Source organism: Hippichthys cyanospilos, chromosome 2 (assembly GCF_059441005.1).
Source record: "Hippichthys cyanospilos isolate Australia breed blue-spotted pipefish chromosome 2, RoL_Hcya_1.0, whole genome shotgun sequence".
Lineage (NCBI taxonomy): Eukaryota > Metazoa > Chordata > Actinopteri > Syngnathiformes > Syngnathidae > Hippichthys > Hippichthys cyanospilos.
The window spans coordinates 2,982,525-3,009,362 of record NC_142370.1 but is presented as its reverse complement, the minus strand read 5'-3'; the positions used below and the strand labels follow the sequence as shown (position 1 = coordinate 3,009,362).

Genomic DNA, 26,838 nt, shown 5'->3' with positions numbered 1-26,838 from the left:
ATATATCAGTAGACAACCGAAGGAGCGGTTGCCTACCCCTGGAGTGAGGAAGAGACTGAGGTTTTTGTGCAGCAGAACCTGGTTCTCCTGGTTTCCCATGCAAAACTTCTGCAGGAACAGATGAGTATATCTGATAATCTCTTGCATCTCCATGTCATTCTACAGAACAAAAAAGGGTCATAAAAGAAGAATGTTTAATCTTGTTACTGCTTTTAGATAGGTTTCTACTTCTTTGTTTGGTTCTACAGTAATCCCTCGCTGTATCGCGATTCATCTTTCACGGGTTCGCTGCTTCACGGATTTTTCACAGTGTGGATATTTTTTACAGTGCATTGTGCTCTGAATCCTGATTGGTTCAGGGGTTTTACTGTTGTCTAGGAATAAAATATTGACGCTGTGCTGTATTGGTTTTTCACTTGTCAATTTATTACAGAAGGCAAGAGGATCCAAAAGCTTGCTTTTGTCTCTCCTGTGTCTCTCCTGTAACCGCCTGTGTGCGCTCAGCTCAGCACTCATGCACAAGTTCCGAACGTGCTCGTAAGAACATTGATTGACAGCTTGGTCGCACGTGATACGTGACTCGTAGGCGTGCCGAGGGCAAACGCACACTTTGGAGAAATTCGCAACTTTGGAAATCTGACTTTGATTTCTTTTGTAATAAATTGAAATTTCAAGTGTATTGTTATGATATAAGAGGCTTCACTTTAATTCGATGTCTGGGCATATCCGTTTATCAAAATCTTTTTGCTCAGAAAAAGAAAGACCGCCAACAACTAAAACTTTAAAACTGGTTTGATTTTTGGTTATATTCTATAGTTCAGTATTGCACTGTAAAATAATAAAACAAATAAAGCTGACTTCTTCACAGATTTCACTTTTTGCATGTTATTTTTGGAATGCAACCCCCGCGATAAACGAGGTATCACTGTATTTAAATTACTAACTGAATTGAGGAAGAAACCTTCAGCTATTTTAGTTCTAAAAATATGATTAAAGAAGAATGCTTCCATTTATTTTAAGGGAACATAAACCTTCATATTGTTTGCTTAACTAGGATTTTTTTTTTTTGTGGTCTCACCTGGTCATAGGAGACCTGCAGCAAGTCCAGCATGACTTTATGAGCACCCATGTTTTTCAGCAACCTCTGCTGCTTCTTCCACACGCCACTGCTGCACATCTTGTTTAGTCTCTCCAGGATCTATGATAACACAACACAAAACAATCATTTACACAATCGCAAAGCCAAACAGGTTCCAAAGGGTCCAAACTCCAAATTATTGTTCAACACAGCCTGCAATGTCACCATCAGTTATCAGATGCTCTTTCGACCAGTTATCACCAATATTTTTAGTTATAATAATAATACTAGCACCTGACATATCTCCAGAAAATCTCCTGATTTGACACCATTTTTACTGCAGATCTATCCGTCTCATGTTGACAACCAAATCTGCAGATTTTTCTTCACCGAGCTTGGCAAGCATGAGCTTGCTGGCATGATATGCCCCGATTAACATATGTTCTGATTAGTCAAAAAACCTTGACCCCTGTTGATGATTAGTCAACTAGTAAAATAACCATTTGTAGCAGCTGTAATGTCAACCATTTATAATAACAGGTAGAACAGTCAAACATTAGATGATCAAAGGTGCAAAACTATTTTTTACTGTATATCAACATTTGTGAATAGCTAAGTAGTATGGCTTGAGATTTTTCTATAATGTGAAATATGTGCCTTGGCTCAATAAACATTGGCAAACACGACGATTCAGGTAAAAAGCTGTTTGTGGCGAGTTCTGCCAAGTAGAGATGGTCCTCTGCAATGGAAATGTGACTTGAATGTTATAAAGCAGAAGGAAGGTTTAAAACAGACCGTCAGCGCTTGCAGCGTAAGGACACAAAAACAAGCATGTCGCCAGCAAAATACACTGCACCCATAAATTCCACCCACACTGAATGACTGACACGTGACAACCCAGCGAAGCTGGCTGACCTCTTTGACGTTCTGATAGTTCTCGTTGTTCTTCTCCCATTTCTCCTTCTTGGTGAAGGTATCCTCCGCTGCCCCCTACAAGAAGCACAGGGCAACACAGCATGCAAGAGACACTGATGTGACATGGTAACCTACTTTACAGTTTTTCTCCATTGGTTTGGCTAATTTCTTGAAACTGAGATGACATTCTCATAACAACATGGACAAATCCCCAAACTATCTTGCCAGTTTCTCGCAACAGAATGGCATTTATCATTGCTTTCATCACATTTCCAAATGCTTTGTACATGTGTCAAGCCTTTAGTACATCCTTGCAAATAGCTACGTACAAGTATCCTACTGTTAACACAATCAGCGAACATTTAGTACATTTTTCAAATGAATGTATCTTGATCTATCCCAATTGGTTGGTTTTCAGTGTCAATGGTTATTGTCCTCAAAACATGTCAGCACATTTTCATCGTATAAGTCATCATATGCAGAATAGTCTGCTCAATTGTCAAAATAGTGTTAGGAAACTGGAATAGAATACAGTACATATTTTGGAAGATGTTATAGTAAATTTAGGATATTCAGGTTAGGTGAAATAGGTTTTTGACTAACGAAGGAGGCATGTCCCACAATGCTGGTGACCAATCAAATCTGTTTGTTGAGTTACCTGACAGGTGTTGTCTATCTTCTGGAGTGCAGGCATTGCGGTATATATACAGCTTGGCCTCGTGCTAGTACTTTTTCCTATGCAGGCGTGGCCGAAACATTGTTGGCGGGGCGGGGGGCATGACTAGTTATATGAGAAGGGAATGTAGTTTTGACTGAAGGGTAAACTGTTTTGGGAGCTGTACAAACATTGTCAGGTGATCCATGTAGTTGTGCTGTACCATCGGAGTTATTTTGACAGAAGTACTGAATGGATGAAAATGTGCCAAAGCAATTGAGAAGGATCCATGCCATTTTTATGGTACTGACTATTTACATGGGAAAGGGATTTCATTTTGAAGAATGGATGAGTAGTTTTGGGAAACAAATTACATTTTGCTGAAGTGTTGTGGAAAACTGTAAGTCGGTTTGGCCAAATTGCTTTGTAGTTATGAGAATGTCATCTCAGTTTCAAGAAATGAGCCAAACCAATGGAGAAAAACTGTGATATAGTAATACAGTATTCTGTAGTTGGCCCTCAATGGGGAGCCTTCATTAGAGACTTCCCAATCTAATCCACTTCTGAACACTACCTTTATCCCATCTCAACCATCAATACAGAAGAACAAGTCTGTCCGCTAACTTATTTCTGTGTTTTTTTGCATATTTATCTCTTGCGACGGTTTTATTTCAACAAAATTAATATTAACCCCTAGGTGTCCGGGGGTTTTTCACTAACCAGGCCTTATTATCAACCAACTTGCGCTGACTTTGAAAGCTCATAACATGGTCGAATATAAATATATTTTTACTGTCACCCTTCAAAATCTTCAGCGGTATCAGCCCTATCCATATATATGTATATTTATTAAGAATTATTAATTTGTGGAAACAAAATTGTTAATAGCTATTCAATTTTGTCATTTTGCAGACATTAAATAAAATGTTTCCCAGCAACAAAATAAAGTATTCCTGCAACATTTAGTCCCTGGATCGAAGCGTTTTGTCAACTACAAGTCCTAGAATGCAGAGCAAAAACTTTGCATGATGGGAGTCAGGAAAATGAGCCCAACATGGACTGAATTTGACATCTGCAAGGATGTACCTCTCGACCTCCCGTTTGCAAGCGTTTAGAAGGGAAGGCCTATTGAAAGTCCACATGTTTTGAATATCCATGCAATATTTTAGCCCCCTGGTGTTTTCCTTTGCTTTCCTTGGTTTCCTTTCCTTTGAGATCACCCATCAGAAACATGTAAAAGCCCAAGTTGGGTCAGATTTTCCCCTTGGGGTTAATCTGACAATAGAATATTATTAAAACAATCTTGTGAAAAAAAACCCTCTATGACCATATCTTACAAGAGATGGCAACAATCAATCAGCACATGTAGTTGCACCTTCACCAGGAACTACACAGAGAGCCCCACCCAGACCCACCACAATAAGGAAAGTGCATAAGGAAACATGCACAGCAGCAAATGCTAGTTTTTTCTACATTGTTGCAGATGTGCTTGAATGTGACATCAGTGAGAAGTTTTAGCAATCTCAGGAGATGAGACTTTGTACTGGACGTAAGCAAGTCATACATTCATCATATGGTACAGTACAGTACATGCAGAGACATTTTAAATTCAGACTTAACATTTGGGAGTCATTATTTGTGACGTCATCATCATATCACAACAACCGTTGTCTTGATAGGAGTCGAGTAGTGTTTTGGGAAAAAAGTACATTTGGTTAAGATGTTAAGCCAATGTGTTTGTGATGTTTGACAACAAATCCTGAGCTTGAGTGAACACATACATTGTAAACATAGCTTCTATGGGCTCTAAAGAAATGCATGAGGGTTTTATGCGTCTTATGTTACAGTGCTTTATATGAAGAGGTGACGTTGAATTTTTCCCTGTCAGGTATCACCACAAGTCATTAAATTTGAACAGAGGTGGGCACTTTGTCAGCATTGATGGACTGTCCATCACTGACAGACGCCCATTTTGTCAACGGACTGACAAATGATGGCAATGCTAAAAAAGGTAAATTAAAAATGACGGAATTGCAATTTTCACCCATCGTTATAACTGTCAGGATAGACATTACCTCAGATATCCGTCAGTCCACCACACTTTTTTTGCTTACTGAAATATAATTCAACTGATGTGGATGTTTATCTGCTATATTGCTGCATCTTTATAGTACAACCTGCAATCAGCCTGTAGTCAATCTTACAATAATCACTTTACAGCACCACCAAGCAGTGGAGAAATATGTTCAGTTGAGTGAATAAACTGGGACAGTTCAATTTACTACTTGTCATTCACAGCTATACCAGAGCTGACTTTACCAGAGATTTATTTGTAGTTGCTCCCTTTCTTAGTCCCTTTTTCAGCTTTCTTGCTGATAAGAACATTCTGGGGAATGCTCTTTTATGTTTCAAGTAACCAATAAATGTAGACCAAATTTGAATTTTTTTCTCTGATAGGCACTTGGCTAGGAAATCCAAGATAGATTATTTTTTTTTAATTCCCTAATTAAATACTTTTTTTTAGTATACTCAACCTCAGCAATTATTTGTTTTACTTGTAGTGTATGTGACATGAAATTTAGACAAATGTTAATGAAACAGTCTTCCATAGTTGTCAGGCAGGCAGTTGTAAATGAGAACCGACATTCACTATTTGAGAGTCAAGTAAAGCATGATACTGCCATCCAGTGGACGTGATTGCTACATGCACTCTCGACCCCTGCCCCCTTTTCATCATCGTCGGTTTGACGTTTTTTTCTAGGCATACGAAATTGTAATCATCGATGTGTCAGTCCGTGGGTGTATGCCCAACCTTCCACCACACTAAAGGGTGACTGCCAGGTTCATCCGGTATACATTTGGAGAAAAACACCACTAATGAAAAAGTAAAACTCGTGAATAGTCTCACCCTTCGTTCTGCCAGCCCTCCGTTCAACTTTGCTTTTTATTGAACACAGTCACTTGTCATGCAAGTTGAAATCAACGCTCAACAGCTCTTTCCACACGTCATCCATGGGTCTTGGTAAAATGGGCCCCCAGTTGGCATCCAACCATCAGTCGATCTGATAAGGCCTTTTGGCTCTCAATGTAGCTGTGAATTTCAACCCCACCAAAACATGTCCACTTCAAGTATCCTCTAATATGTTTGACAAAATGTACAACAAAATGTACAATCTCCCGCTGCAAACAGCTTCAATATGTTTGAGCAAATGTACAATAAATATTTCTGGTCCATCATTAGTCAGGTGCTGGTCTACTTATGTCTGCACTCATCGAAATACTTTTTTCTGTTTTTTGTACTTACACTTACAGTTAACACCATGTCTGTGCTTCCACAGTTACAATGCATTTGAAACAATGCAGTAATATACTGTAGGTGTAACATGAAAACAAAGCCAGCTAAAGGGTTTAACCCTCGGCTATAATACACCATCATGTTTAATGCAGAGGATGAGAGTGCAAGTAACAGTCATGTCCACTGGACGACATTATCACGCTTTACATCACTCTCAAATGGTGGATGTCGGTTCTCATTCATAACTGCCTGCCCTACAACTAAAGAAGATGATTTCATTAACATTTCTGTAAGTTTGTCGACATTTCAGATTTCAAATCAGTTGAATAATATTTCTGTAAGCTCAAAGAAGTGTGGGGAGGTGACGGATAATATGACGGACATCTGATGTGATGTCTATCCCAACGATTACAATGACTGATGAAAATTGCAATTTCTGATTTAGTTTGACTTTTTATTGTTGCATTCCCATCATTCATTGGTGCGTCTGCAAAATGGGCGTTTGTGAAGTGACCACCTTTGATCAAATAGATCTCAATGGTAATACCTGTTTTGAAAATCCACCCAAACTAAATTGTGGGTTGTGGTCAAGTATGCAGGTTCTGCTTCAGCATGCACACAAGGGACAAGTTGCGTATTTTGTGCTACCTCCACTTTCTCCTTCTTGTCTTTCTTTTCCTTCTTGCTTTCTCCGCCTCCAGATGTCTTCTTCTCTACCCACAGTTCAGACTTTTCCACTAATGTCCTGAGACGATCCAGATCTGACTTGATCACCTTATAGTTCTCCACATCCTGAGCTGAGATTAGTAGCTGGACCTACGCAGGTGAAAAAAAACAAACAAACAACAACAACAACAAAAACTGCCTTAACTACTGTATCATGAATTGCAGCAACTGGAATGACTCTATGCGATCGTCCAGTCATACACAAAGGTAGTATTGGTTGAACGCATTACACTGCTTCGTGACATGATTTTAAGACGAGAAGTAAGGTCAATAAAGGTGCAAACAATGGGGACAAATGCAGATGCACATACCATATTTTCCGAACTACAAGGTGCACCTAAAAGCCTTCAATTTTTTCAAAAGCTGACAGTATGCCTTATAATCTGGTGCACCTTATAAAATGCAAAACACGTGAGTTTTCATTTTTGGAGGACATAAATATAAAATAACTCAACGGTCATGTAAATTCCTCAATTTATACCTATGTTTCAGTTATAAACATATTTTTTTTAAATTAACAAGCTGTTGGTCATTTTGACGTGCTATGTATGCTCTAATTTTGAAGCAATATATATAGGGCCAAGTTTTTGTGAAAGAAACCACAATTTTATAAAAGACAATCCAGGAACTTTTTAAATCAGCAAAAAATATATATTTTAAAGGTTTTGGTTGTAGTTTGTTTTAAAAGTTGAGTCAAAACTATTTTCTTTTACTCTTGAATTGTCGGCATTAATCTTAACTGTCTTTTAATGTAATTAAGAGATATTTTTTTCCCCATTCTTCAGATAGTGCTGAAATAAAACATTCATTTTATGAGTGAACGGAGTTGTGAGGACGCTTATATTCTATTAATAAAGTTTGACTGACTTATCTGATTGTTTTGTTGACATTCCCTGTAGTGCAACTCCACCAAGTGGATGTATGAGGTAGTCCCAGGCACTATTGTAGCTTCTATTCTATGTGCCTTATAATGTGGCGCGCCCTCGTATGAAAACATTTTTAAGATATGCCACTTAGAAGGTGAGCTTTATAATTCAGTGTGCCTTATAGTGTGCTTTTTCTATTCAACTAAATACTGTATTTTAGACTATTTTAAAAAATATGTTATTATTAGCATTAAGAAGAAATTATCTTCTTTATTTTTATCTATGGTTTTATGACGAGTTGGTGTGCGTGCATTGAATTTTAGATCTTGGGGCTCATAAATTTGGGCTACTCAAAACAGATTTGGTGCAAATCTACCCACCCAACTGTAACATTATAGTGGTACTGAAAAACATTACACAACTACTGGCCCAATGTTGCCTAAACACAAGCACCTGCTTGAAGGTGTGCAGCACTTCCTGCCTCTGGCTGAAATGTCTGAAAAGAAGCTGTAGAGCCCCGGATACCAGTGGTGGATACTCGTGCATAGTAAGGTGGATCAAAACACGCAGAAACATGCGGCCACCTTCGTCATCCACCTCCAGAATGCTGTTTCCCTTCCTGAAAATGCACACATGTTAGCATACACACACACACACACACACACACACACACACACACACACGCACACACACGCACACACACGCACACACAAAATATATTTACATTTCTGTCACTCTATGACATACCCGACTCCAATCATCGCCTCAGCCTGCTCTCCAATGTGCTGTAGGTTGATGGTGGCTGAAGGAAGATAACCTTGTTAATTTGGAACTTGGAACTTCCACTGCCCCACCCCCAGACCTCCCAATGCCTCCTTCCTCCCTCACGAAAGGGTCTGCACCTGTATGCTCTAAAGTGGTGGTGGCATCAGCATCCATCAACGGGTAGACATCTACAAACTCCTTCTTAAAGACGGACAGCAGAAAGGACAGACGGTAGTCCAGACGCACATTCAGGATGAACTGAAAAAGACAAGATAGTCAACCACCACACATAAGTGGTATGCTCCAGACAAATACAATTCACTAGTGCTGGGTATTTTGTCTTGAAAGTGTTTCGCGATATACTGTGATACAGCAAAGGTGTATTTTGATAATGCGATACATTGGGCAATATTTGTAAAAAATTAAAAATAAATCCATGGCGTATGTATTAACAATGACTGAAAAAAAACAGAAGGAAATTATTAGAATAGACCCATTTCATTTATTGTTTTACAGAAACCACACATCACTGACATCTATGAGCACACATTAAACATTCTTTAAATAAATGCTTTTGACTGTGTTAATATGTCCCCGACAGTTGGGAATACTCTTTGATTAACAAAAAAACAACAACAAAATATTACAAAAATAATGAGTTGAACAATCGATATGCAATATATTGGAAACTGAACTTTGTATTACAATATGCGTATTGTGTCACTTCGTATTCAAGAATCCAGATTAGAGAGTTCTATTGTCATATGTATAGTAATATTTTACCACATAAGGAAATTTTTATTCTGTTCATTTCCCGAGCGGTAGACTACATTCCATTATCAAGGAAATAAATAAATAGAGATAAAAAAATATATCGTAACATCAATATTATTGCCCAACACTGGTGGCGACCAATCATGTCATCACTGACCTGCAATATTTCCAGAATCTTCAGTTTGGTGTCCATGACTGTCAGGCACATGTTATTGATGTTATCTTTTGCCACTCGCTGTCCGTCAAGCACAAGTCCCGGTCCACGGGGCCCCGCCCCACCAAATAAGGACTGCTTCCTGTTGAGGACCATGGTTGTCATCTTCTGGCCCATACCATGGATGGAGCGTTTCATATTCTTCCCTAAAGGGTGTAAAATTGACAATAGTGTAACTGCAATGTACTACAGTAACTGCAATGTACTACAGTATACTACAATAAAAGCATCAAAATTGCTTTGGGTATTAGGGTTAGGTTTTTTTTTCTTTTTTTCTATGATTTTTTTTAATGAAATCCTACTGAATCCTACTGAAAATTTTTTTGTGACCATGAGTTACTCAAAGTGGTATCTTTAACCAACATACATATATTGAATCTATGAACTTAAATTTTTGAGCATCCTTCCCATAGTTAGAGGCAGCACAGAAAAAGACCGGACATGGTAAGATATGAATAGTGTGCATTGCTATCCATCTATGCAGTCCTAGTTCATCTCGCCCCAGTCCTTAGATAAAGCTGTTGACGCAGGAAAGTGTGAGCTGGGACCTTGGCCCAGCTGTTGGTGGCGCCCGGCTGGCACTTTTTGTTATGTCTTGTAATGTGCAATGCTTTGCTGAATGAATAAAAAGCAGGCGGGGACGCTTGAGCGACAAAAATGCTATTGGCAACGCATGAGTATATACGCCAAGCTTTTCCGTTTGCCTAGGTAGAGAAAAGTCAATCTTGGCTGGTCTGAGTTACTATTTTGCTGTTTAGCAACAGGGCTTGTCTTAGTCTACTTTTAAAGATAACCCTGACAGCTTCTTCTGTACAGAAAACTTGGCTTAGAAATACAGCATATCAATATCTTTCCAGGAGAAAAGAATTTAGGTTCCACTCGATTATAGAGGAAAAAAGTTAGTTTTAGATGGCATGAACATTGACATCATTAACATACACAGTGTTGCACGGTTTCTCCCTTCTGAGACACCAGTAAGAGAATAACAAGTTACTAAAAGCCCTCAGATCATTTATTCATTTCTTCACCACCCTCCTCCCATGTGTTGTGCCATGAATAACAACCAAATAATGCATTCCACTTGACCTGCCTCATCAGGTCTGAAATGACTACCTTAAAGCTTGACAGCATTACTTTCCTTCTTTGACCACCAATAAATTCAAAGATTATCAACGGGACAGCCACAAACTCACTTTACAGCGACAGCTCTAATTGACTGCCTCAACATCGGAAGTGCTAAATATAATTGGGATGAAGTCAAAATTCAGGTGAATGAAAAAGTTGGAGTTTATTCTGACAGAGGACTCAATCAAATACTCCCAGCATATTCTCACAATATGCTTTTGTCTGCCAGGCTTGATCAGCATCGTCCCGTGTATGATGAAGAACGTTACTTTTTTTCTGTCATTACACCTGCACAAGTGCAAAAGAATTTCACTCACGAGACAGGTCTGTTGTTACACGCTAAGAAGATTCCCGAGATCCATCCATTCATCCGTTGGTTTTATCCGGGGTCGGGTAGTGGGCACAGCAGCTTGAGCATTCATCCATTCATCCATTGGCTTTATCCAGGGTCGGGTAGTGGGCACAGCAGCTTGAGCAGATAAGAATGGACTTCCCTCTCCCCAGCCACTTTGTCCAGCTCATCTGGGAGGATCCCCAGGCCAGCCGAGAGACATAGTCTCTCCAGTGTGTCCTGGGTCGACCCCAGGGCCTCCTCCCAGTGGGACAAGCCCGAATCACCTACTGAGGGAGGCGTCCAAGGAGATCATTACCAGATGCTTGACCCACCTCAACTGGCTCCTCTCAACGCGGAGAAGCAGTGGCTTGACGCTAAGTCCCTCCCGGATGACCGAGCTTCTCACCCTATCTCTAAGGGAGACCCCAGAAATCCAGTGGAGGAAACACATTTCGGCCGCTTGTATCGCTCAACCCCAACCCTCAACCACAATTAAGTGCTTTGAGAGGATTGTCATGACTCATATCAAAAGACCATTACAGACACCGTGGGCTCTCTACAATTTGCAACTAGTCAGAACCGGTCAACGGTTGATGCAATCAACACTGCCATCACACAGCGCTCAAGCACTTAGAGGGGAAGGACACGTAGGTAAAAATGCTCTTCGTCGATTACAGGTCAGCATTTGACACAGTCATCCCTGACAATCTGAAAGATAAAATCCTTACCACTGAGGATTTGGTCTGGCATCTCGCCTCTGCAATGACTGCTGAATTTTCCACAGGCAGACCCCATTTAGTCAGAGTCCACAACTGCACATCCAGCATCAGAACTGGACACCAGGCCTGTGTGCTGTGCCCCTTAATTTAAACACTCTCCACCTATGACTGTGTCACCTCCCAAGACAACACCAGCATAATTAGGTATGCAGATGACACTACAGTTCACGCTGATTCCTGGTGATTACTGGGTCAAGACAGCATATAGGAAAGAGATGCCAGACCTTGTGGCCTGGTGTCAAAGCAACAACCCCCACCTCAAAACAGACAAGACCAAAGAACTGATCACTGACTCAAGGCGGCAAATGGAGCTGCACAAACCACCACTATTCATCAATGGGACAGAGGCGGAGAGGATGAAAGGCTTCAAATTGCTCTACACCTACAACAGATCATCAACAAGTCCCAACAGAGATTGTACTTTCTGCAGAGACTGAAGAAATTTGGCATGCCAGCCAAGATTCTCAACAACTTGTACAGGTGTATAATCCAAAGTGTCCTCTACACCTCTATCACAGTTTGGTATGGCAACTGTACAGCACAAGACAGGAAGGCTCTCCAGCGTGTGATCAAGACCTCACAGAGCATCTGTGGAGCAACCTTCCCCTCACTGCAGGACATTTACCACACCATGGTTCTGCAGAGGACACACAAACTCATCAGGAACAATACTCACCCACAATACAACCTGTTTGAACTGTTGCCATCAGGCAGATGTTACAGGAGCTTGAGGGCTAGGACTGCCAGGCTGGCAAACAGCTACTACCAACAGGCAATCTAGATTCTGAACAAATCCCTCACGCATTAATCTTCCTCACCACCAGTCACTTTTCCACAGGCACATGTGCACCTAACAATTCCTGTGCAGTGCAGGAAAGCTGTTAAACACATATTTTGCACTCATATGTATAGTTTGTTTTCCACTCCATCTACTCCATAATATGTTCAGAATGTATGTCTATTCATTTATTAGTGGTTCATTATTATTGCTGTTACTGTTTTGTTTTTTGTTTTTTTTATTACCTACTTTATTATTTGCTCGATTGTGGAATGTAGTCTGCTTGGGTTAAGTTAACAGAATAAGAATTTCACTGTGTAGTATTGCTATGCATATGACAGTAAAACTCTTGAATCTTGTTCTAATTAATTCTTTTCTCCAAAAAATAATCAGATTTTGTGGGACCTAAATATGCCTGAAAACTCATGAAATTTACACTTGATGAGCCTCATGAAAAATTGGTAAAAATTATGTCTTGATGAAAACCATTATGTAATGTGTATCATGCCTGATGCAAAAGAACTCTCTGCAAACCAGAGAATAGGAATTGTAACCCAAAGGTTACAATCGTAGATGCATCGTTCTCCTGTATTGTAATATTATATATATATATATATATATATATATATATTGTAATATTTTTTTCATTATATAATATTTTTCTTAGTTTTTCTGCCTCACACTTGCTTAGCAGGATGGGTAGTCCTTAAATATGTCAAAACACGAAGTTCATGAAAACATTCTTGCTGTAGAAACTAGTTAAATGTCAAGAAAATGATGTCATATTCCAGGGTCTAAAAATCATCACTAATCATAATCTCTTCAAAAGGAGGCTCTTAGCAAACCAATGCTTTGAATTGGAGGTGTGTTTTTTTCAGGTACCTTTTTTACGTGCTCTGCATGCCAATACTGGCCCATGATGTTGGAATTTATCTCTCTGCCTCTGACATTTGCTTTAAGGCTTCATCGTTTGTTTCGTCCTCCAGTCGAGTTGCAAGCACAATCCATCAGTCCTTTTTGTCTGGGGTGACACCTTGATGCTGCTGGTGTTACAATAGCCTCTTTCAGACTGCAGAAACTCTTCGACGTAACCCGGGTAGCTTTATTTGGCCTCATCAGCATTCGTGCAGTTTATCGTGTTACGCAGAGAATGGCAACGAGGCGGGGTGCCCAGTGCCTTGCAACGACTGTTGTTTGACATGTCTCTGGCTCAATCACCTCCAAGTGGCTGTTTATTTCCACATGTACAACCTTCTAAAGCCTTTTTTGTCCATTTGTATTAGAACTGTATGGCATCATTGCAGTTATGTTGGGTGATAGAGGGGGCTTTGTCCTGTCTCACATTGGATGCGACAGTACACCATGAGCAATGATGCAGGATGCTGCTGCCTCTGCCTTGGATTGGTTGCCCATCCCTGCCCCAATGTTGAAGACAATAAAGCATCCTTGATTTTGTCTCAAGGAAGGCCTATATGGCTGGCTGTGCTGTGTCTTTGCCTCAACTGTTGGTTGACGGACAAGCTTCTTATGAAGGCATGTGTGCTGCCCATATTGGCAACTCCTTGTCTCATTTTTTCTTCACTCTCTCAGGCATGAGAGCTGGCGGGTCTCTGCAAGCCTTTGTTCTCCTGTCGGGAGGACTATGAATGGAGGGATGTGCTTTCTGTTTCAGGCACGCCGACAGGTCTAGTTGGCACAGTCCTTGTTTAACAGAGTTCTGGAGAAAGGCTCTCCATAGTGTCCCGAGGACACTTATTGGTTCAGCTGCTGGGGAGACGCTGGAAAGGTTTTGTGGTACTTTCATTTTCTCTTTACAGCAGCTGGTTAAACTGACATGACATCTGTTATCTCACTGGGGCTGCAAGAGTTGGATGCTAAGTGTCATGACCACTTCAAGCTTCTGGTGGCCGTTTAGATTAGTGTGTTGCCAGCCCACTATGAGGTGATCGCCACAGATGCCAGCCTCAGGGGCTTGGAGGCTGTCTTACAGCACAAGTTGCCCCAGGGGCGATGGATTCCCCTACTTCACAATTTGTGCATCGACATCATATAGGTTCCCCATTTCTGGTCATCGGATCTGTGATACCAGCAAGGAATCACGAGCCTCATGTATGTTTGGCCATTGAGGTGTACAACCTGCTGCTGATCTGCTGCTCGCACTTGGTCAGGCACACCATCCTTAATGCCAGGGCCCCTTCCACTTGGTTTCTGTGTGCCATTGTTTCGCAAATAGTGGGGCGGGCCCCCCTGGGGGTGTTGATGCCAGGCTGGGTGTGGATGACCCCAGGGAAAAGGATTTGTTTTTGTCATGTGAAGTAATAAAATAAGGGTTGACATCTTTTTTTCAAACACTTTTATGCACTTAGATTTTATTTTGTTTAGACAAACCTTTAACCTGTATAGATGCTATATAAAAGGTGGTTAATATTTGTTCAAATTTTTCATTCTATATTGTTTTTTTTTAAGTATACTTGTACAATTTTTATACATAAAAATCTCTTTCGGGGGGGCGAAAAGTTTTCTCTTTCCTATGGGGAGCTTTGCAAAATATTATCGAGAAGCACTGCTGTATGCTAATACTGTCGTGGTTTCTTCCTCATGGTAGGTATCCTTTGGGTTGCTTTATCCCTGCTATATTTGATTTTCTGCAGTTGCTTTAGAATAAGGGATGCTCTGCTTCTACACTTATAGTCCACGTTCCGGCTATTTCTGCCCAGCATGTCAGTGTCGATGGTGGCTCATTGGAATGACACTACCATATTTTGTCATCTTCATCACCACGGTGTGCTATGCACCCCCAATTGGCCCCACTGATATATGCTTAACTTGTTGTGCTGGGATGCCTTTCAGTGGGTGTCTCGGAAAACCACATTCTTGCTAGCTATTGCCTCAACGAAACAAGTTGGTGAGTTGCAAGCGCAATCCATCAGTCCTTTTTCTCTAGGGTGGTGCCTTGATGCTGCTGGTGTTACATTAGCCCCTTTCACACCGCAAACTCTTCTGCATTACCCGGGTGGCGTTAGTTCCCCTTTCTCTTCACACCAAATATCGTCCCGGGTAGGTAAAGTTCCGCTAAGCCTCTACCATACCATTTCAGCTCAGAGTTGCGACTAGGGTCGGAGCCTCTGTACCAGCAGCCGCTATTATGCTTTGTTTACACTGTGGCCGGTTTAATATTTTGAAATCGTGGAACGAGAGAAAATTGATAGGTGGATGGGTGCTCTGGTACAGACTCTACTGCGTATTGACAGAGAAATGGACATCCAACTCCAATTTGCTTCAACTATGAGAAAATGCAAGTCGCTGACCGGAATGCCCACCGTGAGCTAGCGCGTTTCTGACAAGTGGAGCTTAAAAAAAAAAAAAAAACACACACACACAGACAGAACACCAACTGAAGGAGATTTACTTCCCAGCGATCTGGATCAGAAATCTGCTACATTTAGTGCTAAGTCCGTGTATTCTTTTTTATAGCTTTTTGTCATAAACAACATGCGTTTCAGAGACGCTGAAACACCAGCCCGCCAGCCGAAAGCAAGCATCGGCAAATGCGTCAGCAACGTAACTTCGCCCACCTTCTAATTCTCGTTGGTGAAGCAAACTGCCGTTGGATCACGGAAACTGCATCTTAAAGGGGAACACAGAGATCGCTCCCGCCAGCGCCGGTCCATCATGTACTTTTAGCTGGCTTCCAGTTACAAAGCATTCGCTGGAATTGGGAAAGTGCTCGCTCCAACAGCTACTTGCAGTTTTGATAGTGTACAGTATTTTCATTTATTTACATTTGTTTTCTATTTGAATGGATGTATTTTTAGTTAACGCATTTGGGTGGTGTGCGAGAAAGAGAGTGCTGCGGCCAAGAAGCTTCCTCCTTCTCCTTCTTCACCTGATTTGCACTTCTTGCCTTCACCAAATAATTAAAAACTTTTGTGCTATGACACAACCACAAAGCAACCACAGACTTGGGTGTCTTGGTGCCAAGTATTGAAACATAGTGTTTGATTTTGACAATCCATGTCAAGCAAAAAAGTCCAAAAACAGCACCACACATGTTCACCATTATGCCTCATAATCATGAGATTCTCTATAGAATCACTTCAAGCTTCTGGTGGCTGTTTAGAATCTATAGAATCTCTATATTACAGAGATTTGAAAACAACAACAACAAAAAAACTTATGAACTCTAAAATGAACAAGCTAGAATTGCAGTCATGAGTTCCCTTATTTGAAATTCTTCATTTTAGTTTCATAGTTATTGTATTTTTTTTTTGGCCATATTTTTTGCTGTTATTTATGTTTTTGTCATTTGCAAGACAACAAAAGAAGAAAATATATTTTATGTGTTAAATTGCAATTCTCAAACAGCTGACCTTGCTATTCTCTTGATATTTTGACTGTTGTTTCTGTTTATTTTGTCTTTTCTTTTCATTTGGTTTTGAGAACAATATTTTTTTTTCAGTTTTAGTGATTCAATTTTTTTTCAATTTTTTTATTTTTTATTTTATATAATAACCCTGCCCCAGAACACTGAAGAATGCAGAAAGCTGCGCTTTGTCTAAGTTTTCCCTCAATAACATTATGTATCCGGCAACAATAGTCAGAGTTTTCCACCTCGACAAGGTGTAAAGGAGGGGTTATAGGCTCTACTAATTAACAGAGGTAGACAACTAACATTTTTTTGCTGGTCTGACATTTGTCAGAGCCCCGCCCCCTTTCCATAGCCGTCAGCTCAGTGGTCAGTGTATTTTTGCCCAAACTTGTGCCACCACTTGCCGACGTCATTTAGCATTTATTTTTTCTCCTGGTCCGGCATTCGTTAGGCACTGGTATGCACTCATGACACACTGCTCTCATACTATTTTTTTTCCTCCTTTTGTACTTACACTTAAAGTCAATACCATGTCCGTAGTTCTAAAGCTAAACTTCAATTGAAACGCAACACAATAATATGAGTGTAACATGAAAACATAGCCAGGGGTTTAACCCGACTCTATAATACACCATCATGTTTATTAATTTAGTTGAGGAAAAACAGGAACCCTACTAGTAAAACAAAGCATTGCTGAGGTTGAATTTACTGAAAAAAATCTTTAATTAGGTAATAAAAAATTAATTGGGTAAAAAACCTATCTTGCAAATTCTGGCCAAGAGACAATCAGAGAAAGAATGCAAATTTGTTCTGCAACCATTATTTACTTCAAAGTCACTGTCTTGCAGTGGAAATGCATCCCAGAATGCTCTTATCAGCAAGCAATTTCTTTATGTAAAACATATTTAAAAATCAAATTAACACTAAAAGTTTCTTAAAACTTAATTCTAAACAATAGTTTTAACTTTTGGTCAGCGATATGCGTTTTGGTTTATGAAACCAGGAGAAAGATAAGGAGCAATAACAAATATATATATATATATATATCCGGTAAAATCAGCAGTTATAGCTGTGAATGACGGACAGTCCGTCGGTTCTGACGAAGGGCCCACCTCTGCTAATTCATAATTAATTTACCACAGAACATAAACAATTGGTGATGGGTAATGTGATCACACGGTGATAGCAAATCCAAAGAAGATAACTGTTTTCATCTGACACATGGAACACATGCAAATATCTTGTGTCAGTACTTTTTTTTTTTTTCTGAGGAAAAAAGAAAGGTCTCTCTTGAGGTGTTGTGTCTTCTTGTTCAAGTGGATTTATTTTAGTGTGGAGGTTACTGTAGGAGATGAAGAGACAAGTGACGTTTGACTGATCAGTATATTTGCTGGTATATCACCTGATCCTTCGTCATGCATCAGCAGGTGGCCATGAGAAGGGTTGGGCCTGCAGTCAATGATACCCAACAGTGTTCTCGTGAGTCGCAATAGCTCAAAGAAGCTGTAGAAGCCAAAGTAGATGAGATGCCGCGCCAAGCTAACGACCTGCAGAGGGAATAGAAAGGAAGTTAGAAGAGCAAGCAAAAAAAAAAAAAGTGCCAGGAGTGTTCACAGACCTCATAGGTCAGCTTATTCTTCTCTTCATTGTGAAAAGGCATCTCCTCATTCAACACATTGTTTAGATATTCCTCCATGAAGACCATGGTGTTGGCAAAACGGTTCTTTTTGTTATCTCTGCTGTCATCCATGTTGGAGTCATACCTGAGGTGCAGAAAATTTTTAACAGAATTTTGTTAAAGGGGGTGAAAATAGTAAAAATTTCCGTCTTCATTGTTCTTATAATTCAGGGGTCCCGACCCTTTTTATCCCCACGGACCAGTTAACGTTTGAGAAGTTTATTGTGAACTGGGGAGAGGGATCAACACAAGAATTTTATTGTGGATTGGGGAGGGGTGGATGTAAATGAACCTAAACTAATGGAAGCCCTCCGCTTCTTTCTCTTTTCACATAGAGGGTTATTGTCACCTTCCGCCTCGTTTTTTTCTGTTATGGGTTTGGTTTATGGAGTTTTTGGTCAATTTGCCTTTCATTTCATGTTTATCCCACGTTTGCCTCTCCTCCCTGTCTCATCAGTTTGGTATCATCCACCTGTTGCCCGAGTGTTCCTGCGCCTTGCATGTTAGCCAATCGTGTTCCCCTACCTCGTGTCCCCATCCAGCTGTTGCATGTTTACCTTAATTCGTCTTTGCGAATTTAGACCCCCTGTCTTGTCATACCTGTTGTTGGGCCATTGCATATCCTACCATGCTGATGTTGTTGCCGCGCTAACCTCCCGGCTTCTTTGCATCTCTGGGTCCACCTTCCCACACCTCCGCACTCCACCATGCCCCATTGTGACATGTTGGCGGTTTCAAACATATTTTTAAAAGTGCAGTTATTTGTGAACTGATCTCGGCCCTGCGAGATTTCCCTGGTTTGCGGACCAATCAACAATTGACAATTTTTTCGGACTCAGATAATACATAAAATGTAAATAGTTCATTTTCCATAGTCCATGCGGCCTGGTAACAGTTGATAAATGGACTAGAACCAGGCAGCAGATTGGTGGTTGGGGAACTCTGCTGTAATGTAAAAGATCTACTTGATTATTATATAGAGGATAATGTTAATGAATCTGGCATTTCCTTTAGTATTTATGTCTGGTAATTCTTACCTATTATTTCCAAAATAAAGTTTGTTTTGTTTAGTTTTTTTTTTTCTCTGCACAACGATTCCTTTTACATTTTTGGTTGCTTGTTATTATAAAATAAAATCAGAGGAAATAGTTCATATATTAAATTGAAACTCCAAAGCACAACACCTGAGTAGCCCTGCAGTCTTTTATGTATGTACATGTAAGGAATCCTGACATCCTGCAGGGCTGGGTGGTGCGGGCCAAAAGATCGAATCTTATTTTTGTTTTTTTTTCAGTCACTCTGGTCAATTACAATTTTGGTAATTTCACTTATATAACAATTTTCCACCTTGGGTACTCAAAGTGCTTTATACTGACTACTCATTTACAGTACTTACTAACGACACAGTATCAGGGGCAATGAGGGGCTAAGTAACTTGCTCAAGGACACTTTGACATGGTCACAATGATGTTATTTTTTTTCTTCACAAATTTTAATCTATGCAATAAACCCAACAATTTTTTTGAAGGTTTGCTTAAAAATAAATCCTGTGCAAAATCTTTTTTAATGATGTACACTGTACAGTGATCCCTCGCAACTTCGCTGCTAACCTATGGTGCCCTCAGTGCATCACCTCTGGTGATGGTCAAATTATTCAAATGATTCAAACTATTAGCTCATCAGCAAACTCTGTAGGAGCTTGAAAATGATTGTACTCATTTGAATCAGTTGTGTTTAAGACAAGCATCAAAACCATGCAGGATTATGGCCCTCGAGGACTGGAGTTTGTGACCTATGCTCGACTGGAAAGACTTACTCCTTGATAGTGATGGAAGTCGGGATCTCGGTCCAAAGTCGTGCGAATTTAACAGGTGTGACTAGTTCCTGAGGATCTCTGTCCACGTGGGTGTGTAGCATTAGGCGGCAGAAGGATGCTCGCAGGTCAAAGGGCAGTGTTTCGTCCATCATGCACAGGAAGATGAGCTCCACATCCAGTTGCTTGGAGATTTCATCAATGGCCAGGTACTGGCGGTCTAAACACATTCTGGCGAAAAGCTTCAACTGATACCTGAGCAAAAGAATGCCAATTTTACAATGATAATGCAAAACTTTATGGTAATATCTAATGATATTGTTTTGTCATTCCTTAAAGGAGCCCTTCACCTTTGATGGCATTGTATGTCCCATGTCTCAGGTTGGGAAGCGGACCCTGTGCTTGAATCACCTCTTCAGTGGGTATTTCTGAAGACTACGTACACACTCGGCCTAACCCTAACCCTGTGTTGGTGTAGCGTGTTAGTGTGTTGCATGGTCTGTCAGTTCGTTCTTCCTGCATACCATGGCCCCTGATGGTGCTGGTGTCACTCTGTGGTCAAATGCCACTATCGCTCTAAAAATCCATTCTGCTCACTAGGTCAAGCAACCTCTACATTTTAGATTTTTTTTTCGTTTTGTGTCCCCGCCCGGTGATACCGGAGCCTCCACTGAGTAGAACCAGTGGTCTCAACCAGTGGTTCTCAACCTTTTTTGAGTGATGTACTTTCTGTGAAATATTTTTTCAGTACCCCTTAATGAGCAAAAAGTGTTTTGGGCCGTTTAAAAAAAAATGGAATCAGAGACTTTTCAACACAGGGTACTTTTCACTGTAGCAAATCTCTCTATGTCTCCAATGTAAACATAAAAAATGTGTTGCGCAATCTACAATCTGACTGAACTTAAAAACAAAACCATTCATTTAAAATAAATAAATACACTGCGAAATCTACAATAAGTGTTCATTTTCATAGTTACATCAACTTCTTGCATTATGTCATTCACTTTGCTTCATCTATCTTTCATCTTTTTTACTTTCATCCTGTCTTGAAGGGTTAAGCTTGGTTTAAGCTTGACATGTACATGAATCAAATAGAATGAACAGAAAAGGAAATTGTGCTATCTACAATGGCTGAAGTTAAAAACAAAACCATTCAACTAGCCCACATTGATAAAAGAAAAAATGAAATTGGCAGATCTACAATCAGCATTCATTTTCAAACTGACTTTCAGCCATATTACTTTTATTCTGTCCTCAAGTGTTTGAGCATTTTTCTTCACTCCTTCAAACCTCCGTTTTGTGGTCATTTTATATTGAGCAATGGCGGAATGTCAGGGTGAATCAGGTGAATCAGGTGTGTTAGTTGAAGAGACACAATGAAAACAGGCTGGATTGTGGCTCTTGAGGACCGAACTTGGCCACCCCTGTTAAAAGTGCTGCAGTTTTAGTGTAGAGTTTTTAGCCAATTAGAATTCAGCTAATGCGTGTCGCCAGGCAGACTTCATGGCAGATTTCATGTCTGCCTGAGCCTGGAGGTGCTGGCCATTCGCTTGAACAGCTGAAGGCTTCTGTGCAGTGCAATGACATATTGTGTACAGGCCCATATTTTTGTTAGACAGCTACTAGAGCCAAATCGACCCATAAAAACGCCTTCAAGAAACCTCATGTAGAACGTGACGTAATTGGGCGCTCACTGCAGGAAGGCGGCGCTCTACTGATCCACCATGTTTACCAGTGGAAGCAGTTAAATGAAGTTTGTTTTTTTAAAGAAAAAACATGTTGCTCAATCAGCTAACGTTAGCATACATCAAAGCCAGACCTGCAGACGCTTTTTTTTTAAACCCACAATGGCTGAAAAAGAGCAAAACCGACATTGGACCGACGCGACTTTCAGCATTGGCGTCCTTGTCAATACAAAAGGATTTATCATTGGAAATGAAAAGTGAAGATAAACTCTACAAGCAAGTCATGAAAATCTTCCTGAGGAAAAAAATGAAGAATGGATTTTGTACAGTAATAACTTCGGGACAGCCGTTTTGGGTGAGTTAATATGTTTTTGTCATTTTATGTCATTCATATTCAATTGTTATGTTTGGTTGGCTTTTGTTGTTGTGAGGTTTTGTTCATGTTTCTGTTCCACTCGTATCTACCTTTACTGTCTGCGTTCTTGTTCGTTTGATTTGGTCCACCTGTTGTAGTACCTTACCTGGTGTAGTATCATCTGGTGATACTTTTTCCAGTTTTGCTCCCAGTTCAGTCCTGCCTCATTTCCTTGTTAAAACCTTTTTTTTTATTTTTTTTTACGTTTTCACATATTTCTCAGTTTTCCTGCATTTTATGGGTCCCCTTCCTTCCTCCGCCCACCTCACCATGCCCAGACTTGACACTTATATTAAATTGCCACTTGTAATTTAGCGTAAAATCTCCTGAAAGCTTGCCTGCTCTTCGTGGACTTCATAAAACTTTGTGGACAAATAATTTGAAATTACAGTAGGACCCCGGTTTACGAACTCCCTCTTTTACGAACTTTTCATCTTACGAACGGGCTCCGCGGCATTTTTTGTCCCCCTCTTACGCACAAACCTTTCGTCTTACAAACAATCCAACATGCTGGTCAATGTGTCCATACAATTTTTTTTGCTTTGCTACATCAACGAAATCAACTGCTCACGCATGTCACGGTAACGCCGATATGCTATTGCTCTTACAATGTCACAGTCACTGTTTCAGTCACGGTGTCAGTCGGGGAGATGCTGATATGCTATTGGTCGATTAAGTTCACAGTCCCGGTCTCACTCACGGAGATGCGGATATGCTGTTGGTCGGCGCCACATCAATCACAGAAATGCCGATAAGCTATTGGCCAAACGCCTTCATCTAGCTTGATGGCACAGCTGGTCGGGATGGAAGGAGGGAGAGAAAAGGGGTGAAAACGGAAGGAAAGAATGTTGTAAAGACTTTGAAAACTTTATCTGTTAGACATGGCTTCTAAAATTGCTAGTGGTGGTAAAGGAAGAAGTAAGAGGATGATGACAATAGAAACGAAGCAGGAGATAATAAAAAAAAAATACAGAGGAGGCGCACACATAGTTAATCTTGCTCGTGAGTATGGCTGTAACCGCTCGGCAATCTTCTAAGGGCAAAACTTTCCTTGCCGGGGGACGGACCTCGGTCAACAACAAAATGGAGAGGCTTCTTCTATTATGGATTAAAGAGAAGGAAATCGCCGGTGATATGATATGTTCTCGTTTAAGAAAATAATCAATAAATTCTGCGGGTTGGTCTCTGCTCCCCTCCGCCTCCACCCACCTCCAGCTCAAGTCACGTCGCCGCAAAGCTAAATGTCATTTTTATGTATATTTATGTTTTTTAATGTAACTGTACAGTAGATTATGTTACTCATTTTTAATATGTGTATAAAGTCGTGATGTTTTTACCTAAGGTTTTTGCACGCGTTGCACGCATTCACTAATTAACATAGGTTTGGATTGCCCGTCATACGAACAGTTCAAGTTACGAGCGTAGCCGCTGAACGGATTAAGTTCGTAACACGGGGGCCCACTGTACTATTAATTATTCTAGGTTTTGGCACATACAATGATAAGTTGTAATTGCTGATGTGGGTTTATTAATGTTTAACTGCTCTGAAAAATAGCCTGCATAGCCCAGTAATGCGTATTTGTGCGCATGAGGGGTCCAATCACTCACTCTCTCTCTCTCTCTCTATATATATATATATATATATATATATATATATATATATATATATATATATATATATATATATATATATATATATATATATATATATATATATATTTATATTTACGCATTACTGGGCTATGCATTACTGGGCTATTTTCAGAGCAGTTAAACATTGATAAGACCACATCAGCAATTAAAACTTATCATTCTATGTGCCAAAACCTAGAATAATTAATAGTAATTTCAAATTATTTGTCCACGAAGTTTTATGAAGTCCACGAAGAGCAGGCAAGCTTTCAGGAGATTGTACGCTTAATTACAAATGGCAATTTAATATAAGTGTCAAGTCTGGGCATGGTGGTCTCTCTCTCTCTCTCTCTCTCTCTCTCTCTCTCTCTCTCTCTCTCTCTCTCTCTCTCTCTCTCTCTCTCTCTCTCTCTCTCTCTCTCTCTCTCTCTCTCTATATATATATATATATATATATATATATATATATATATATATATATATATATATATATATATATATATATATATATATATATATATATGGGTGAGGCAGATGGCCAATAAAATACTGCCTGCAAAGAAAGAACAATATTTGGAGATACCAAGAACATTATTTGGTGAACATTGTCTATTATGGACGTGACAAGTTACCTATAGTAGGTAAGTACATTTTCATCGTGGGCATTGCCTTGTCGGGCTTCCTGAGCAAGCTGCCTTATGCTCTTTTCCTGCTTCTCATTGGTCTTGTCGGCCCACACAAGCCAAACCTACAAAAGAATGGAAGCCCCATCGAATATAGGCAACAACAAGAACAAACCCTAACAAGGTTGATAATACAGTAATGATGATAACCAATTGTGAAAACAAACTACAGTATAATCAAACCAAAAATGTTACAAGTATGAAAAATAAGGACAATAATAAGGCTAATAACAGGAATATATAATAACAGTAAAAGACAAAAATTAGAACAACAATGAGGATAAACCATTGTTATAATTAACCATGAAAAGGAAATAACAAACTGAATATAACTTATTTCAGGGTGCTACAAGTGCCTACCATTTTCGTAAGGTAAAACATACCACAGGGGCTGCTTCCTTGAAAAAATGGGGGGGGGGGGGGGGGGGGGGGGGGTGCTGAGCCATTTTGTAAAAAGTATGCATTAGTTTAATCATGAATCCATGATTCACAGCAACACCGCAACACTGTTTTACCAAAAAAAAAATCACAAACTTAATGTCTTGACATCATTAAAACCTTACTATCATACTGAGCTAATTTTCTGGGTCAAGGTATAGCAACTTTAATTGTCATCTTTGCTCAGATTTTGCAGAACCTTACAGGCCACACCCCATAAATCACATGACTTATGGGAATATATTTGTTGAGGAAGGCTTTTATTACCTCATCTTCATCTGTGTAATCCTCTATTCCATCATACTGCATCGAGATTTCACCCGGGGCCACCTCTTTGGGCATCCGCCGCCTGCAATCAGTCAACAAGAAATGTGGAGTGTTTGTCATTTTTATTCTACCATGGAGGGAATGTTTTCTGCAGAAATACAAGAAACTTAAATTCAATTTCAAGCTAATCACACAGTTCAAAGCCTTTCAAAGGTTTGGCATTCATAGTATTGTAGAATGAGCCTTGAACTATGATGAACCCTTATGTCTTGAAAATACAGTGGACCCCCGGGTTACGGCGTCCATGTCTTACGTTTTTTTTCACGTTACGATGTGGAATATCGAGTTTTTTTTATCCCCTCTTTAAGGCATTTATCCCGCTTTACGTTTAACATCAACAACTGTCATGACCTGTGGGGTTGGTTGCGTTTTACCTCCCTCTTGAGGCGTTTTTAGGTAAGCTCTTATTTTCTGTTTGGATCAAACTGCCTCCGCTGCAACGCATCACTACAATGCTGGTCTGCTATTGGTCGGCATCTTGACTCCCAAAGATACTGGTCTACTATTGGTCAGAGTGATGAGGTCACAAAGATAATGGTCTGCTATTGGTTGGCGCACAGGGTCACAAAGATGGCTGCCTAAATATTTAATCTTGTGAGAGAGTGCTTTCAATAATTTATGAGGCATTTCAGTGCTTAATTCAAATTTTAATTGGTTATCCATGAGTCCCAAGATTTCTAGTGATGTTAAAGCGAGTAAGAAGATTTATTTGGAAACAAAGCTAGAGATAACCAAGAAATACCAAGGTAGCTCAGCTCGTTTTAATTGTATGCATGTATGTTATGTTTAAGTAGCACTCACTTTACTATTTTGATACCAATTTTTAATATGTATGTACATAATTTTTATGTTTTTAACTGGGGTTTTACACGCATTAGCTAATTAACATAGATTTGGATTGCCCGCCGGGGAATTGGCGTTAGAATCCCAACCGCGGAACCGATTTATCTCATAAACCGGGGACTCACTGTACATGATATGTAAATACTTTCCACAGCATATGTGCATGTAAATTACTTTTGGCACATTGGTGATTTAATTTCATAATAAATATGAGTTTTATGGTACAGATTTTTCCAACCAGGAAGTAAAACGGCTTGTTTCCTGATCGGCTATCATTTTGTTTCACACCACAACTACAGATGCCTCGACTATGTGGCCTTTAGGATTTGCCATCATACATACTGAACATCTTTAGTATAATTTTCTGACTAAACCAAGGCAAGAGACCTCCTGTCCCTCAAGAGCCATATTTTGCCCGTTTTCATGGCTTTTTTCCATCACAACTGTTTCAAATGATCAGCTCATCTCATCAGCATGCTATTATGAAAGGCTAATAATGGTCCTGATCATTTGACTTGTGGGAGAAAACGTATGCTTTTTGTGAGTTTGAAATTTTATCGAAATGGTAAAGATATACAGTATGACGGGCAGGATATGGCTCTCAAGAAACTGGAGTTGCCTGCTACTGACCAAAACTGTTTCCTAGGCAGA

At 39.9% G+C, this 26,838-nt stretch overlaps 1 protein-coding gene across 1 annotated transcript in view; it reads right to left on the bottom strand.

Moving 5' to 3' along the window:
- itpr3 (inositol 1,4,5-trisphosphate receptor, type 3) overlaps positions 1–26,838 on the bottom strand; it is a 139,001-nt gene that overhangs the window by 40,211 nt on the left and 71,952 nt on the right. Inside the window, exons 18-30 of the mRNA XM_088402918.1 lie at positions 25,285–25,366; positions 24,529–24,644; positions 20,168–20,419; positions 18,292–18,436; positions 18,076–18,220; positions 9,232–9,434; positions 8,438–8,558; positions 8,283–8,337; positions 7,989–8,154; positions 6,592–6,759; positions 1,994–2,068; positions 1,079–1,198; positions 37–159 (exon numbers count right to left, since the gene is read on the bottom strand). Coding sequence (XP_088259044.1) covers positions 37–159; positions 1,079–1,198; positions 1,994–2,068; positions 6,592–6,759; positions 7,989–8,154; positions 8,283–8,337; positions 8,438–8,558; positions 9,232–9,434; positions 18,076–18,220; positions 18,292–18,436; positions 20,168–20,419; positions 24,529–24,644; positions 25,285–25,366 — 1,771 coding nt within the window. The remainder of the gene's footprint in view (positions 1–36; positions 160–1,078; positions 1,199–1,993; positions 2,069–6,591; positions 6,760–7,988; positions 8,155–8,282; positions 8,338–8,437; positions 8,559–9,231; positions 9,435–18,075; positions 18,221–18,291; positions 18,437–20,167; positions 20,420–24,528; positions 24,645–25,284; positions 25,367–26,838) is intronic.